This window comes from Telopea speciosissima, chromosome 1, assembly GCF_018873765.1.
Source record: "Telopea speciosissima isolate NSW1024214 ecotype Mountain lineage chromosome 1, Tspe_v1, whole genome shotgun sequence".
Lineage (NCBI taxonomy): Eukaryota > Viridiplantae > Streptophyta > Magnoliopsida > Proteales > Proteaceae > Telopea > Telopea speciosissima.
Window position 1 is genome coordinate 70106738 of NC_057916.1, and position 18152 is coordinate 70124889.

The 18152-nt window shown below is 40.4% G+C and overlaps 1 protein-coding gene across 3 annotated transcripts in view; it reads right to left on the reverse strand.

Annotated features, from left to right (window-relative positions):
* LOC122663433 (structural maintenance of chromosomes protein 6B-like) overlaps nucleotides 1–18152 on the reverse strand; it is a 123150-nt gene that overhangs the window by 32615 nt on the left and 72383 nt on the right. For all 3 annotated transcript variants that reach the window (XM_043859149.1, XM_043859155.1, XM_043859156.1), the window contains 5 exons: nucleotides 16004–16208; nucleotides 4787–4918; nucleotides 4550–4664; nucleotides 4357–4442; nucleotides 4177–4272 (listed from right to left, as the gene is read on the reverse strand). In XM_043859149.1, the coding sequence (XP_043715084.1) occupies nucleotides 4177–4272; nucleotides 4357–4442; nucleotides 4550–4664; nucleotides 4787–4918; nucleotides 16004–16208 (634 nt within the window). The remainder of the gene's footprint in view (nucleotides 1–4176; nucleotides 4273–4356; nucleotides 4443–4549; nucleotides 4665–4786; nucleotides 4919–16003; nucleotides 16209–18152) is intronic.

An 18152-nucleotide genomic window follows, 5' to 3' on the forward strand; every position in this document is an offset into this window, starting at 1 on the left:
AATCAAACAGCATCACGAGTGTACTTGCATGTCTGATATCACAAAAAATTTAACTACTTCTCTTCGGAAAAAAAAAAGGACTCCAGAGCCAATGATGTCACATGAATACTTGGACCAAGCTTGAAACCATTGCCAATTAACCAACGGTTTTAAGAGAAAGGGAGGTTGCCTCAGAGAACAAGGAAATCCCCTTTCGTTCCTTGATGCAGTCCTTAAACCCAAATTTCTGAAATCAGATTCTAGGGTAAACAGGCTGCAAATAGACCGAAGTTTAAGCTGTGTATTGTGTAAGCAAGGAATTAGGCTCTGATTTCGGAATGATACATATATGCAGATCTACACAGAAAAGAAGAGCTGCTGTAGCCTTCATTAATGGTACCTGCTAGCAAGGTTGACAGGAAAAAGGGAGAAAAAGAGATCGCAAGGAGAAGGGAGAGAGCAGAGAGAGTCCAACTAGATTTTCAGAAACAATCTCTTTTTTCATTCCATTGCAATTGATTTGGGGAAAGTTTTCAATAAAAACAGAAACTAGAATTCTATTCAATCTAAACTTCCTGAACTTCTAATGAAGTTTCTTAAACAACTTCAAATCTCTTCAAAATAAATCCACAACTAGGATAGGCCGCACATCTGATAGACTTCTATCTAATATAATTGTAAAACAAGATAGCTTCTTAACTAATAGCTATAGGTCCCAATACTAATATTAATTAGTAATAAAATTATTAATTTCAAATTCAGAACTAATGCCCCAAACATGGGCTTATAAAAGAGAGCCATTACATCAATAACCCGAAAATTAAGGCCCAAATTTAAACAGGGCCTGCATTATTCATAGCACCATAACCTCTCGATCGGCATCATCAAACACTTGCTTTGACTTGATGGTGATCCAATGTTAATGTTTTTCATAAAAATCTGCAAGAGTCATCTTCCAAATGTCTAGGATTTACAGAGGAAGTAGAAAATCAACCTGTTTCAATCTCCTTACAACAAACACTAAGTGGTGTCTCTCATATTGGATTCTGTCATTAGGGTCCCACACCCAAGGTTTAAAGTATCGGTATCGGGTATCTTATCGGAAGGGTGATTTTAAGAGACGTATCGTATCGTATCGTATCGAAAAGACGCAAGATACACATGGAAATGTCTAGGATACATGCAAAATACAATTTTGAAGCATAAAACACTATAAATAAGTAATATGTAAAATATAGTTTATAAGAAATGTATCAAGTGTCTCAATCAGTATCGACCCTATAGAATTGATACTTTTTTTAGGTATTATATCGCGTCGTATCGTATTTTTTTTTGGATGAAAAAAAATTTAATTACGAAGAAAAGGGGGAGAGGGATATACAAGCCCAAAGGCCAACTAGCCCGAAACTAGAAAGGACTAGGTAGGGCGCAAAATAGTAGAAGAGAGACCCCAGGAGACAACAATACACCTGTTCCTTGGGGAATCTATGACACTAGTAGGGGGGAGGGAGTTAGCTTTAGATGAGACATCAAAGAAGATGGCCTTCCAAATCATGTCTAAAGAGCGGGAGTTGGACATCCATCTTCTAAGGTTACGCTCCATCCAGATGTGGGAAATAGTAGCACAAAAAACAAGCTTTCCAACCGTGTCACAGATCGACTTTCCACCAAAAGTCATATGAATCCAAATCCATTCCCGATACAGGGGAAGAGGCCTTCTACGAGCAGCCAGCAATGACGAAGAACCCGGTTCCAGATGGAGGCAGCAAAGGGGCAGGTGAAGAAGAGATGGTTGATGTCTTCGTATCCATTCCAACAGAGGTAGCAAGTAGGGGAGACTTGCATGTGCCTGTGGATGAGGAAGGCCTGAGTTGGGAGGCAATTTGCAAGGGCACGCCAAGCTGTGAAGCTCTGCCTAGGGATGTGGCCATTGTACCAAACCACTTCGTGCCAAGGACAAGGGGTCCCTCTATGTCTGACCGAGTCCCAAGCAGAGTGGGAGCTGAAAGTGCCAGTGGGGGAGGGAAGCCATAAGATGGTGTCCCCTCTGCCTCTGTGACCCGGGGAAATAAGGGGGAGGGAACTCCAGAGATCAGCCAAGGAGGGAGGGGGGAGGGAGGAGGGGGGGTCCAAGAGCCATCAGTGATGATGGATGCTACAGGGGACAGCCTGTCCAAGCCGGACTCATAGATGGCGCGGGGGCTGACTAAGGAGGCCAAGACACCCGAAGGGTGCCAATTGTCTAGCCAAAGATAGGTCTGCTTCCCATCATCAATCCTGCAAAAGATAAACCCTTTGGCAATGTGTCTCACTTAAAGAATTCTGCGCCAAATCCAGGAAGAGTCTGTGCTAGGACTGACAGTCCAAATTGAGTCTCTACGGAGAGGCCCCGCATACACCCAGGAGGTCCAATTGGACCATCAATTAATTCCTCTTTTGGATCAAGGTAGTAAAACTCGGGTCTCGGTACCAACTCAGTCCTTGGAAAAACCGAGTCGAGTCGAGATCTCGCCGAGTTGGTGCTTTTTTTTTTTCAACTCGAAGCATCAACTGATTTGGGTCTGAAACTTGGTATTCAGCCTATTTTAGGCCATTTAAACACAATGGCACTATCAGATTTTGCAAAAACAAAGTCCAAATATGAGTTTCAATTCAGACCATAGGTTGGTAGGCGATAACGTACTAAAATACCCTACTTTACACATGATTTAGTAATAGAAAGCAAGCAAAACATTCAATTAATAGCTAAACAACTTAAATAAGAATTAGAAATGTTAAAGTGATACATCAAACTGTTTAACAGTGTTACAACTATCATCACATAAAATGACTTTGAATCAAGTATTCAGTCCGTGCTAGTGTCACATAGTCTTCCCATGACATAGTGTTGCTGTAATGTTGCATATAGTGCTCCACAGCAAGCATATAAGAGTTCTGTCGAGTTAGGTAAGTAAATACATAGTAGATGGGTCATTTCCATGGGTCAACCCGAGATTCAAGATCTCGCCGAGATATGTCGAGTTCTCTCGAGTTAGGTAAGTAAATACATAGTAGAAGGGTCATTTCCATGGGTCAACCCGAGATCTCGCCCCAAGATCCGAGATCTCGGCGAGATATTGCACTTTTAAGTACCGTATGCCATCTCGTCTCGGTTTCTCAGAAAACCGAGAAACTCACTGAGTCAAGACGAGTTTTAGAACTATGTTTTGGATACACTGTTGGTGTCGCTTCAACTGGTTTTAAAGAGCTATCACGTTGCAACCTTTTCAAAACAGTAGTGTGTAGTAGATGAGAGGGCTTTAACATACTTGAATCCCCTGCAGGATCAAAGACAGCTTTCCATTCTTCCATCTGTGATTGACCAACTACTATGATGACATGTTTGGAAGAAGAAAATAACGACATCTAGCAGCATCAAAGTCAGAAGAAACTGAAAATTTGATGAATACATTCATCTTCAAATTCAATGATAATCTTATTTTACTTGGACAACATCTCTACCACAAACTGAAACGAAATTCTCAATTTGACCTTCATCTACAAATAAAACAGCAGTTCTTTTGCATATATAATGATTATTAGTTACAGATACTAAAATAACTCTAGGAGAAGTGGTGAAGAAAGACAAACATAGCTTAGGACTAGTAACAAGTTTGCATTGAATAGAGTTGATTAGATAAAAAGGATCCACGTAGGCAACCCCATTTAGTTGGGAGAAGGCTGAGTTGAGTCATATTAGTTACAAACACTAAGAAATAAAAGATAACAGCAAAAAAATAGAATTGCACAGAATAATACAGGGAAATTTTTCCCTGTATGTATTCCTAGCAAAGTGTTAATGCAACCCTCATGCTTAGACGCAAGCAGAAAAAAATTGTGTACCATGGTTTCAGTAATCGGTAACAGGATCAGTCTCAGCCGGTACTTATCTGGATCGCCTTGAGTTGGGCCGGATAAGACAGATTTACCAGTTTTTCTGTAAAAAAAATTTCAATTTTTTACTTTTTTACCCTTTGTCTGTACCGATCTACCGATGCGGGATCACCTCGGAATCGATATCGCCGTCTGCTGATTCCTATACGAATCGCCGGATTCTGGCGATCCCAATACCGATTCCTCCAACCAGTGTGTATATTCTACTTTCACCCCTCTTCCCCTTGATTTAGAGCCTAGAGACATAATACAAGTGAAGCATACCTCACGATCAAGTTGAAGCTTCTCATATTCTTCCTCTGCAGCTCTAATACTACGAAGAACGTTATCACGCATGACCATTTCATAATGAGCCTTGTCCTGAAAAAGAATCAGCTTTTAGAATGTTAACTACTTCCATCTAGAATATTTAAGCAATTAAAGGTATGAAGCAGCAATATAGACCTTTTCAGATGCACACAGTTCTTCTTTGATCTGCACCAACTCACGCTCTGCCTCATCAAAGGCATCACTGTCCACTTTTGCTGACTCTACATATTTTCATTTATTGACAAACAAGAATAGATAAGAATATGTATAAACAGAACTAAAATAAAAATAAAGAACTATAAAAGTCCAAGAACATTCATTTCAATACCACACAAATTCTCAAATGATGATTTTAGATTGTTGACTGTTAATTCCACCTCTGTCCTCCTCATTTGCAAATCTGCAATCAACCTTTCCTGTTCCCGTATTGCATCTTGGGCTTTCTGGACAACAATCCAGAGAGAAAAACCAATAACTAACCCACCCAAAAATGAAAAGAACAACACAATCTAGAAGAGAATGAAATTCATGCAAGATATTAATATTCCAAATTTCTACAACAAACCAAGTAATCTTTGTTGAGCTCATCAACATTAGCTCTGGAGGCTGAACTGGCTTCAGCAGCATATGAACTCTTTGCATCATCAAGAGTATATTGTTTAGATGAATGATCCATCCCTGCTTCCAGGCACAACCTCTAAAAGAAACAACCAGAAGGCATTACATTAACAGCAGAAGTCAGTAAAAACAAGTAATGTTACAGGTAAGTTCTTGCTTCCAATGCACCAACCCACAGTCATAATTTCACTAGCATGAAATACCTAGTTCATCTGATGACCAGAAGGCACAATCTTAGACACTATGCTCACGATTTTTCACGAAAATCCAATATAAACTAAATGAATAATGAGGGAACTACAATTCACTTCTACAACTTCAATTTTTAATTTAAGATGTTCATTTCAGTTTCAGGTTAAAATATGATGCAGCCAATATAAAAGTGACTAAAATTAACTCTAAATTCAAGGTGTCAAGAATGCAAGACGATTTCACATATTTGCTCCATCGTTAGACAGAATTTAACACAGTATCACTCTCTCGCATAGTTGTCATGGATTCCGACCCAAGGTGTTGGAGGGGGCCTGGACCCAAGGTGACGCCTTGACAACTATGTTCCCTCCATATGAAAAAGAAAAGAATCAAGTTTCACTACTGTCAAGTGTGCAACTTCTTTATGCAGTATGGAATTTTTCTTGTTTACAAAAACTCCGAAAGTAAAAGCATATGCAGCAAAGCTTACCCTTTATACTCAACTACTAATCACAAGCATATGTAGCAAAGCTTACCCTTTATACTCAACTACTAATCACTACAAAGAGAGTCTTCAACAATATCCACAACCTCGTTTGGATTACATGCCCAGTTCAATAAATATAAACCAATGAACATATTATGGTGTAGCGGTGTTTGTCAACAACTAGTTTCATGCTCCTTTCTTTCCATAATAACTAATTGATAGCAGGAATGATGCGGAACCCAGGGTCAAAATACCCTATTGGATTCTCTATAGGCCCACCAAAACACCAAATACCCAAGTTACAAGGAAGGAGTGGCAAAATTGAAATAAACTAGAACATTTAAGGGGCACCTTGGTAGCTAAATAGAGGAGGGGACAAAGAGGAATTAGATTTATTGAATGAGGGAAGACTTGGAAGGGTTTGTAAAGTATGGACAAAATAGAATTGAGGAACATGAGAAGGGAAATTATTGAAAGTGGAAATAAAAATAAAAAAACAAAGAATCGTGGGGTAGAAGGGAGTTATTTCCTACCTTTATGTAAGGACAAGAGGATAAAGACAAAACTAATTATGACTAGAAGACTAAATAGAACTAAAAGAGAAGGAGAGGGGTAATAATGGAAAGAGCCAATAAATGAGGGGATTAATTATATGTCGATAGGTTGTCTACAACCTATCAACAACACAGCAAGGGCTCTAAACTAGCAAGGCTTTAAGTGATAAAACTCCTTCAAGGGATCTAATCTGGACAAGAAACTTCAGGTGAAGGATCGCAAGCCTCTACCGTGTTAAAGTGTCTTATTAACTACCGCATTATGTAGCTAGGGTTACATGACCCATATGTTTTATGTTGCTGGTTCACCATACTCTCCATTCTTACATACCTAACTGAATGCAATTGCTGATCCTCCAAAACAGAAGTCAAACGACAATATAAAATTGCTGCAACTTGGATTCTGCGGAAAACAACTATCCAGATATAAATTTGATTTGTAACTCAGTACAGAGATAATCCCAGATCTGGGCTTCTAGGATTTAAATCTCTAAAGGGGAAGAAGCATATTCCCAGATTTGGAAAGAGAGAGAAAAGGGAACGAAGAAGAGGGATTCAGTTATGTAGGGCTGCAAGTGTTGCACATAAACAGAATACAATAGAAGGAAGAAGAAGAAATAAAAAATAGGGAGGGAGAGAGCTCAAACAGAAGAGGGGGTGTAAACAGAACAGAATTGCTTGAATGCTTGAAAAGAGATTACAAAAAAAGGACAGAATTGTCCCTACTCTAGCTGACTCTACTAAGAGTCGCATTACATAAAAATTAAAAAGAAGCCCTAAAAAGACCAGAATACCCCCATGGTATTCTGGTGTACATTATTCAACACTCCCCCTCAAGTTGTAGCATAAATGTCAAACATGCCCAACTTGACTAAAGTAGGATGAAACAACTTTCAAGACAATCCCTTGGTGAAAATATCAGCTAGCTAATCAGCAGATTTCACAAAGGAAACACAAATCAGTCCTTCTTCCAACTTCTCCTTGATAAAATGCCTATCCACCTCAACATGCTTGGTACGATCATGTTGTACTGGATTATGTGCAATGCTGATTGTAAGCTTGCAGCCTTGTTGTCACAATATAACATCAGAGGGAGTGAACAGGAACACCAAGGTCTTGTAATAAACCCTTAAGCCATAGTAACTCACAAATACCTTGTGCTATAGCACGAAATTCTACTTCAGCACAAGAACGAGCTACCACATCCTGCTTCTAACTACGCCCAGTGACAAGATTGCCACCTACATAAGTACAATACTCAGAAATAGACTTGCGGTCAGGAGAACCAGCCCAATCAACATCAGTATAGGCCTCTATTTGTAGGTGATCATGAGAGGATAGGAGAATGTCTTTTCCTGGAGTAAACTTCAAGTAATGAAGAATACGAAGAACAGCCTCCATATTGGAAGAGTAGAGATCATGCATGAACTGACATACAATGCTCAGTGCTCTAGCAATGTCTGGACGTGTATGTGAGAGACAAATCAACTTCCCTACTAACCTTTGGCAACGGCCTTTATCAACAGGTTCACCCTCCTTTTCTTTAAGACGGACATTAGCATCCATAAGAGTATCTGAAGGGTGACATCCTAACAAACCAGTTTCGGTCAACGAATCCAGGATATACTTTCTTTAGGAGAGAAAGATTCCCTTAAAAGATCTAGCAACTTCAATTCCAAGGAAGTACCTTAATTTTCCCATTTCCTTAATCTCAAATTCTTGTCTAAGAAAATTCTTCAAACGACTGATCTCATCACCATCATTTTCGGTTACCACAATATCATCAACGTAGACTATAAGAACAGTGATTTTTTCACCAACCCTTTTTATAAAAAGAGTATGATCAGCATTACTCTGTTTATAGCCTACAAAAATCATAGCCTTGTGAAATCTACAAAACCATGCTTGAGGTGACTGCTTCAGCCCATAAAGTGCACACTTCAATTTACATGTTTTGCCTTGGGTTTTGTCACAAGAGAACCCTAGTGGAATATCCATATATACCTCCTCATCAAGTTCTCCATTGAGAAATGTATTCTTCACATCCAGTTGTTGCAAATTCCATCCAAGATTGACAGCACAAGATAACAACTTGGACAGGGTTCAGCTTTCCAACAGGCACAAAGGTCTCCTTGATAATTAATCACATATGTCTAAGTGAATCCCTCTGCCACGAGTCATGCATTATATCTATCCATAGTGCCATCCACCTTCTGTTTCACCACAAATACCCATTTACATCCAACTGGTCTTTTCCCTGGTTGAAGAACCACACGCTCCCATGTATCATTTTTCTTTAAAGCTTCCATTTCTTCCATCATTGATTCCTTCCGATTTCCATTTGATAAAGCTTCCTACCAATTCTGAAGAATACGAACAGAAGAAAGAGAAGAAACAAACGCACGAAAAAGATGCAGAAAGGGAGTCATAAGAAACAACATGGGATATAGGGTGTTGAGTACAAACCCTAACACCTTTGCGAACAGCAATAAGTAACTCGAGAGAAGAAGTCTTACCAAGTGGAGAAGTAGGTTCTGGATCCGAGTTTGGCAACTGGATGGGTACTGGTGTCATAATGGATTGAAGCTGCTTATGTCTGGTATGGCTACTTGTATAGACCTTCAAATTAGAATTCATCAATCCTCCTCTGAAATTCACTAATGGTTTTCTAAACTGGAGTAATGCAGATCCAAGCACCCGCAAGAAGAAGAGGAAGAAGAAGAAGCCCTAAGATTAGGACCTAGTATTTGGAGCCTTAGTTTGGTACTTAGTTTATTTTCAGCTTTAGTTTTCCCATACTTAGTTTATTTTTCAGTTTTAATGTAACTTAAATTGAACCGGTTAAGCTTTGGTTCAATTTAAGTGAATTAATCTTATTGGTAGATAGGTCCTTATTTCCTATTGGTTACTTAGGAATCATTTAAGTTGTTTTAAGTTATTTTAATTAGCTTTTAATTTCAGTCATACCCTTCCACGATTTATGGAGGGATTTAGATTGTACTAGGATTTGGCCTATGGCCATATTATAAATAAAAGAAAATCGTGGGAGGCTGCCCCACAGTTAAGATTAATTATTTTCAGTCATGTTTGCATGCCATTGTTGTTGCTGCTCTGCTCCTTGGTGAGTGTGTCTTATGGATCTCAAGGTGAAGGGATTGGGGGATTACCAATCGACTCCTTGCATCTGCTAAGATCGGGAGGTCTTGTTCAAGCTCATCTACAAGCTGCCATTGAAGAACCTGCAATGCCAGTAAGTTATTTAATACTTTCAGTCATTCCCTTCTTCTCCTAATCCTCTACAGCCTACCCTACATTCCCCCCTTTTATTTTATTTGAATTCATTAAACCCTAGAAATTATCATCACCCCCATAATCCCCATCGATCCATATAAACCCTAGACCTTCATTAAGCTGTTCAGCCCAATTCCCCCATTAGTTACCTTCAAAATTCAACCACAGCTCCTACACATCAACCCTTCCACTCGACCTGAACCTAGGCCCATCCTCCCCTTAAAAACCCTAATGCCCCATTCACCTCCATTAAAACCCAAACCCTAAATTACAGATCAACCACTTCCAGCCCTCATCTAAACATCAAACTTTGGGGGAGTGACCTTCTCTGCCATTGGGAAACTCGACCTGAATCCCTGCCCATAACTCCAACTCTAAACCATAAAATTCACCACATTCATCTTCCCCCAAAACCCAAAACCCTAACCCTAATTTTCAAATTTTTTAAATCTTCACTCAAACCTCACCCAACCTACATCATTAGGCTTCTAAAAACTTGCGTAGCTTTACTAAATAAGATCCCACCCCACTACCCTAAGTCTAACCCTAGTTTTGACCTAATTTCCTTAAATCTACCCCAATCGACCAACTGTTTTAGGAAGGTCCTGGTTATTGGCTCCTAGTAGATTTGAACATCATATGCCACGATATTCACAAACAAATCACATATTAAGCTCAATCCATAAAATTTAACTACATGAAAAATCTTACATTGAATGAATTGAAAAAAGGGTCGTAAAAGTTATACACAAATTTTAAAATACCTCCACCATGACCTATTTGTTAGATATGGGCCAGAATACTGTGGGGGGTATTCTGGACTTTTTTCCTCTTATTTATGTTTATGTTTTGTATATGGGTTTAGTCCCACATTGCTTGTGTACATGGTTTTATGTTCCAACCATTCTTATAAATAAAGTGGGGCTTGGGGTGAAGAAATTATCCAAGCTTTCCCTAATTTTAAATCTCTCAACATGGTATCAGAGCAGATTTCGAATTAGGGACCAACATCCTTCGATTTCAGTTTTTTTCTCCCTCTCTCTCGATTTTTTTCTTCTCTCTTTCTCTCGGTTTCTTCCCCCTCTCTCTTTTTCTCTCTTTCTCCCTTGTTCTCTATCCCAAATAGGGCAGCACTGATGAGGTGATCATGCGATCCAGTTGCTGCCCCCATTACCTCAATTATGCTCCATGATTCTGCTGCTCGATAGGAACAAGCCAGACTTGCCTGCGATATTGGTTCTTCAGTCTTTTTTTGGAGATTGCTTCTACAACAAAGGCATCACCAGCTATCTTTGAAGATCACTATCTGCTGCAGGATATTTTTACTGGTTCAGTTCTTATCCCACAGAGTTGAAGACTTCCTTAAGATCGATTTCACCATTACAGGGTTTTTTTCAAAACCCTGACAATTATCGATCTTAGGGTTACTGCTGCCTATTGAACCTGAATTTCTGCAGGCTGCTTCTCCACTTCTAAGGCACCACTCGACAGCAATTTGGGCTTCATCAGCTCAGTTTTTGAAGACCTCCCTGAGATCGATCCTCCATCATTACAGGGTTTTTTCAAAACCCTGACACCTATCGGTCTTAGGGCTGCTGCTGCTTCTCTGAATCTGATTTTTTGCAGGTGTTTTGCCTCAATTATAGAGGCTCCATCGACTTCAGTTTCAGTCCATTCACTGCAGTTTTTTGGCCCCTTGTTTCCTTCATCGATTTCAGCCATTTAGGGTTTCTTCATAACCCCGACAGAATCGATTAGGGGTTTTTCACTTGGTTGCTGGTTCTGGTTTTTGGAGACTTATTTAGTCTCAATATAAGGGGCTTCTTTACATATTTCAGCTTGTAACTTGGAGGACTTATTGGACTTCTCTGCTGCCAGTATGGGGGATACACCACCTCGGATCATGATCCTTTTCACCCAACTAAATTGATGGCTCAAATTATCTCCTATGGTCCAGATCTGCCTCCTTTGCTATTGCTGGCGTGGTTCACCAGCCATATTAATGGCACTAATGTTATCCAAACTGCCAATGGTGTTCTCATGTCTTACCGATAGGCTCTATGACTTCGATTTACAGATAACTTCCTATTTGGGCTGCAGCAGGAAACATATGGGCAGCAGAACTCCAAAGAATGAGCTCAAATGCAACGTTGATCATTTCTTTGATTTTCACCCTACTATGATATTGCTTCCTATAATAAGCACGTTTTCCCACGCTTGAACAATCTTATGCATTGGTGTCTTCTGAGGAAAACCATAGGGCTGCCATGTTGCACCCTCCTATTACTGACAGGTCAGCTCTTAAGGCTGCTGCCCCTGCCACTCCTGCCCCTAGTGGCACTGCTTCTCTTGGCGATTCTACTACAGGGACTGTTATTTGTGAGCACTATCACAAACCCTATCACAGCAAAGAGAAGTGCTGGAAACTTCATGGGAAACCAGCTGATTTTGAAGCTAAACGGGCTGCAAAGACCAAGACTAAGACCAAAACCAAGGCCCATCAGACTGAGACTGTTACTGCAGCCCCTGCTACTGACACTGGTCTATCCCAGGATGATCTACAGGCACTCCTACGTATGCTAAGGTCTTCCGCTGCTGCGGCCTCTACTACATCAGCTACTGCCAATTCCCCTGCTCCTTCAGGTTCACACTTTGCCCAGTCAGGTATTGCATTTGGGGGTCATTGTGCTTCTGTAGCTTCCCATCCTTGGATCATAGATTCTGGAGCTACAGATCATATGACCGGTTCCTCTAGTTTGTTTCATAGATACTCTCCCACTTCTGGGAAAGACAAGGTCAAGGTGGCTGATGGTTCTCTTTCTTCCATCTCTGGAAAGGGGATCATCAACTGCACTTCCTCTCTTCCCTTGTCTTCTGTTTTGCACATTCCTAACTTTATTACTAACCTTCTTTCCATTAGTAGTATTAATCGTGATCTTAACTGCAAAGCACTTTTTTTCCTTCTCATTGTGTGTTTCAGGATCTGGAGTCTGGGAAGACGATTGGATTGGGTAACGAGCATGATGGGTTGTATCTGCTTGATGACGGTTGCTTCTCTCCACCACCATTACATTCTCCACCACACCAGAACCCCATGGTCTCTTCTGAACTCTACCAGTGGCACTCTAGGTTAGGTCACCCCCCTTTAGGGATTTTAGCTCATTTATTTCCTAGTTTGGTCACCCTTCGTACTAAGGATGACTTTTTTTGTGAGGCTTGTGTTCTGGCCAAACAGACACGTTCAAATTATCCTATTTCAAATAAAAGGAGTTCTTTTTGTTTTAATTTGGTGCATTCTGATGTTTGGGGCCCTAGTCGTAAACCTTCTATTTCTGGCCATCGTTGGTTTGTCTCTTTCATTGATTGTCATTCTCGGCATACCTGGGTGTATCTTTTGCACACAAAAAATCAAGTTTTTTCATGTTTTCAGCATTTTCATAAAATGATACAAATTCAGTTCCAAGCTACTCTCAAAGTCTTGAGAAGTGATAATGGAACAGAGTATACAAAGTCCCAATTTCAAAAATATTTGGCTGACCATGGCATACTTCATCAAACTAGTTGTGTTGATACCCCTGCCCAGAATGGTGTGGCAGAACGCAAGAATCGCCACTTGTTAGCAATGGCCAGGGCTTTGATGTTTGAGAGGAATGCCCCATCTCAATATTGGGGGGATGCGGTACTCACTGCAGCCTATCTCATCAATCGGCTGCCTTTTAGGGCTCTTGACTCTCGTAGCTCCTCTAATGTTTTAATAGGAAATTCCTCCTTTATTGTGCCCCCCAAGGTGTTTGGTTGTGTGTGTTATGCTAGGGATACTAGATCTCCTAGCAAACTTGAACCTCGGGGATTTCGTTGTATTTTCTTGGGTTATTCTCCGACCTAGAAAGGTTACAAGTGTTACCATCCCCCTTCCCGCCGTACCATGGTTAGCATGGATGTTATTTTCCATGAGTCCCTTTCTTACTATTCTTCGCCACCTCTTCAAGGGGAGAGTTCTAGTGAAGATGTGCCTTTTGAGATTCCTCTACCAGAGGTTCCTCAGGCTGCTGTCCAGCCTACTTTATCACCACCCACGGCTGCTGTCCAGCCTACTTTACCACCACACACGGCTGCTGCCCAGCCTACTTTGGATGTCCAACTTCCTCTGGCTGTTCCTCCCGCACCTGATGGGAATCCTTTACAGGGGGAGACCATAGAAAATAGTGTTGTTAATGTTCCTATCCAGGGGGAGCTGACTCTAGTCCAGAGGACTATTGGTGAATTTCAGAAGAGAATCGACAACTCCAACATCATCACCTATACAAGGGGCAAATCCAACAGAGGGCAGCTGCAAACCACTGTAGCACCAGTACCCATCCAATTGCCGGCTCCAGACCCGGATCCTTCATCTCCTGGTAATCCCTCTCCTTCTGACCTACCTATTGCTCATCGCAAAGGTACTAGGACTTGCACTTTACATCCCATATCTCGCTTTGTTTCGTATAGTTCTCTTTCTCCTTCTTTCCGTGCTTTTGTATCCTCTCTTTCTTCTGTCTCTATTCCCAAAAATTGGCAGGAAGCATATACAGATGGAAAGTGGAAGGCTGCAATGTTGGAAGAAATGAGAGCACTACACAAAAATAACACGTGGGATCTTGTGGCTCTTCCTCCAGGGAAAAAACCAGTGGGATGTAAATGGGTCTTCGTGGTCAAACAGAAGGCTGATGGTTTAGTGGATCGGTATAAGGCACGTCTGGTTGCAAAGGGGTTCACTCAGTGGCAAAGCTCAACACTATCAGGGTGTTATTATCTTGTGCTGCAAATCTTGGGTGGGATCTTCAGCAGTTAGATGTAAAGAATGCCTTCCTCCTTGGGGAGCCTGAGGAGGAGGTATATATGGACATTCCACCAGGCTTCTCTGATGACAGGACTAGGGGCAAAGTCTGTAAGTTGAAACATGATCTCTATGGGTTGAAGCAGTCACCTAGGGGCTGGTTCGGCAGATTTCATAAGGCTATGATTTCAGCAGGTTATAAGCAGAGCAATGTTGATCACACCTTGTTCATCAGACGAGTTGGTGACAAGGTTACTCTACTCATAGTCTATGTGGATGATATCGTGGTGACTGGTAATGATGATGCTGTTATCAGGGATTTGAAGCTTCTCCTTGGCCGTGAGTTTGAGGTCAAAGATCTAGGCTCTCTAAAATATTTTCTAGGGATAGAAGTTGCTCGCTCTTCAAAGGGCATCTTTCTTTCTCAACGAAAATATGTCCTTGATCTACTGATTGAGATAGGGCTGCTAGGTTGTCATCCTTCAGATACTCCTCTGGATGCTACTACAAAACTTAGGGAGAAAGAGGGTGAACCTGTTGACAAGGGTGGTTATCAGCGGTTAGTAGACAAACTAATCTATCTTTCTCACACCAGACCTGACATACCAGTTGCTGTAAGTATGGTGAGCCAGTTCATGCATGATCCCTATTCCTCTCATATGGAGGCAGCCCGTCGTATTTTGAGGTATTTGAAGTCTGCTCCAGGAAAGGGAATTCTCTTATCTCCCAATGGTTACCTCAAGGTTGAAGCTTATACTGATGCCGATTGGGCTGGTTCTTCTGACAGAAAATCTATCTCTGGCTATTGTTCGTTTGTGGGTGGGAACCTTGTCACATGGCATAGAAAAAAGCAGAATGTTGTGGCAAGGTCCAGTGCTGAAGCCGAGTTTCGTGCGATGGCCCAAGGCATTTGTGAACTTCTATGGCTTAGAGGATTATTACAAGATATTGGTGTTGCTGTCCATCTTCCAATGATCACAATAAAGCTGCCATTAGCATTGCTCATAATCCTGTCCAGCATGATCGCACTAAACACGTGGAGGTTGACAGACATTTCATCAAGGAAAAGCTTGAAGCTGGCCTCATTTGTGTTCCCTTTGTGAAGTCTACTGATCAGCTGGCGGATGTGTTCACTAAGGGGCTGAATAGCAAGCTGTTTCATCCTATATTAGTCAAGTTGGGCATGCATGATATATATGCTCCAACTTGAGGGGGAGTGTTAGATATGGGCCAAAATACCGTGGGGGGTATTCTGGACTTTTTTCCTCTTATTTATGTTTATGTTTTGTATATGGGTTTAATCCCACATTGCTTGTGTACATGGTTTTATGTTCCAACCATTCTTATAAATAAAGTGGGGCTTGGGGTGAAGAAATTATCCAAGCCTTTCCCTAATTTTAAATCTCTCAACACTATTAAATCTGGGTAACACACATGAATAGGTTTGATGCAGTATATGAATTACCCTGATTCATTCATGTCAACAAAGGATTTAGCCATACACTCATACTCTTTTGCTCAAGCATCATACTCGTAACCTCATGGCATCTGAGCAGTTAGAGGTAGAGAGTTCAAGCCTCCCTATCCCTCGCGCCACTGCTATTTTTAATTATGAAAAGGGCTTACAGACATAGCCTCAAATTCAATTTATTCTTTCCATAAAAATGAGCATATTAGACAGAGAATCACTCAAAATGCAGTCAAGTTTCCACAACTCCCCCCACCCCTCCTCCCCCCCCCCCCCAAAAAAAAAAAAATCATAAGAACCAATACAAGAATTTGTATCATTCATTTCAATGGCATGAGAACATAAATAGTTCTTACCTTAACCTTTCTCAATTTCTCGTCAAGATCACGACGCTCATCCTCTACAACTCTTTTCCTTGACTTCAGTTGTTGAGCTTCTTCTTGATACATTGATGCTTTTTCTTCTAAATCCTTAATTTGATCCTCAAATGAACCACGAAGTCGGTCATTTCTATTCTTCCTGTTTGGAGGCAGAGTAGTCTGGACTGCACCTCGGCGGAACCTAAGATGTTATTTGCAATTATTATCATTAGGTGAAAATTGAAATTCCATAAATTAGGGAGATTGACATGCGCAATGGAACAAATATAATTATGTAAGTGCATCTAACATGGCAAGTACCAGAATCAAAAACCTGAAGAAATGACTATTTTATAGCTTTCGTACCCAGTCCCACATTTGAGGCCTAGCCATATGAAAATTGTCCCAATGGGTTCGCAATAAAGGCTACTGGAATATTATTGATTTATTAAGTATTGTCGATCCTGGAAACACAAAAATTGGGAGCAAGTTCATGTTTTAGTATTGCAAGTTTGCAACTGACCCTCAACCAACTTGAGTCTTCATTAGAGCTCCATCCATGGTGACTGCAAAAGATTTGTAACATGTGCAAAAAAAAACTTCTCAAACAGACGTGAGCAATCCCCCCTCCCCCAATACATTTATCGAATCAAGTATAAGTTCACATGTGAGTATGTGACTACAGAGATGAGTATCATTAGGAGAATTTCAGGTGCTAATTATTCGTCATCTCTGATCAGCGGTTTACTGGTTTTGCTCAAAAAAGATGAACTTCTATGCTCTCATTCAAAAAGCCCCAACTTGCTTTCTGTTTACTAACAACCTATAGAGTATAGAAATTAGAAAGCATCAAATCCTGATTATTACAGCAAAGCAAATTTTACAAAACCATCAACACTGGTCCTCTGAAACAAGCTTCATTAGAAGAATAAAAAGTGTAGGTAAATTTTGCAGAGGTTATCCAGTCTCCATCTCCAGCAACACATTGTGATTACTAAGCACATGTCAATGTCAAAGAATATAAGATTCGCTGGACACAGCCTTTCACTAACACTTGTCGTTAGAGCCCAGAAACTCCAAGCACCAGCCAATGTATCACATTAAGCATTCATCTTAATTGTTTAATAAAGATGCATCGTATGATGGAGGACAAAGATCAAGCATAATGATCACACATTTTAATTGTCTAACACAAATATGCAATATGAAATAGATACACCATATGATGCACGACACAGATCAAGCTATGACAAACTATCGAACAACAACAGGACAAAGCGAAACTGAAAGAACTACGCAAATGACGGTTCAATTTTTGTAACATTGTTTATGCATATGATGTTGAAAACCGGAACAGATCAGTGGTAGGGGCATGTTAAAGTTTCAAAACCACCAGGATAAGGGAATTCTACCAGAGTGGAGCAGATGGCACACCGAACCAGGATGGCATTGCTAATGGGGAAGGGCTAGTCTAGTGCTATTATTGAGGCCTTGAGGGTGAAATAGCAAATGTTATAGTATGGATGGATAACTGGATAAAAGAGCTTTGGCAGTAACCTCATTACATTAGATTAATCAGATTTTTAGCTTCTCAAAGGCAGGTGGACATCCAACGAAATTCAAGGAGTACTAATGAGGAGGTTGATGATTAGGCAAAATAAACAACTCTCTCGTCAAAAAAAGATAAAACTTTTTATTTAATTGTTTCCCTATCTCATCAAGTCTGCCCGGTGAAAGACATCAACGCTCTAATTTTCTTTTCATGATTCTATTCAGGGTATCAAGATACCACTGTGCCGAGATATCTTATCTATTTCTCCAGGAAAATGGATATCTCCAGAAAATATTTTTAATTCAATCCTTTTTTTTCTCTCCACTTGGACCAATCCGCCTATTCGGTTTCTTGTATTTAAAGTGATTCGTGTATCTACTCCAATAATACTATTGTTCTGTACCATTATGGAAGAAGATCCGGGTAAGAAATGCACTTCCTCGGGAATGAAAAAAAACCGATCTACTTTTGTTTGCATTTTGCATTTTGCATTTTGGCTTAAATTCTTTTGCTTCTTCGATACTCAACTAAATCCTCTTTTTTGACAATTGAATGCACCTCTATAGTCCCAGATTTCATAGATCCCGAGCTGCT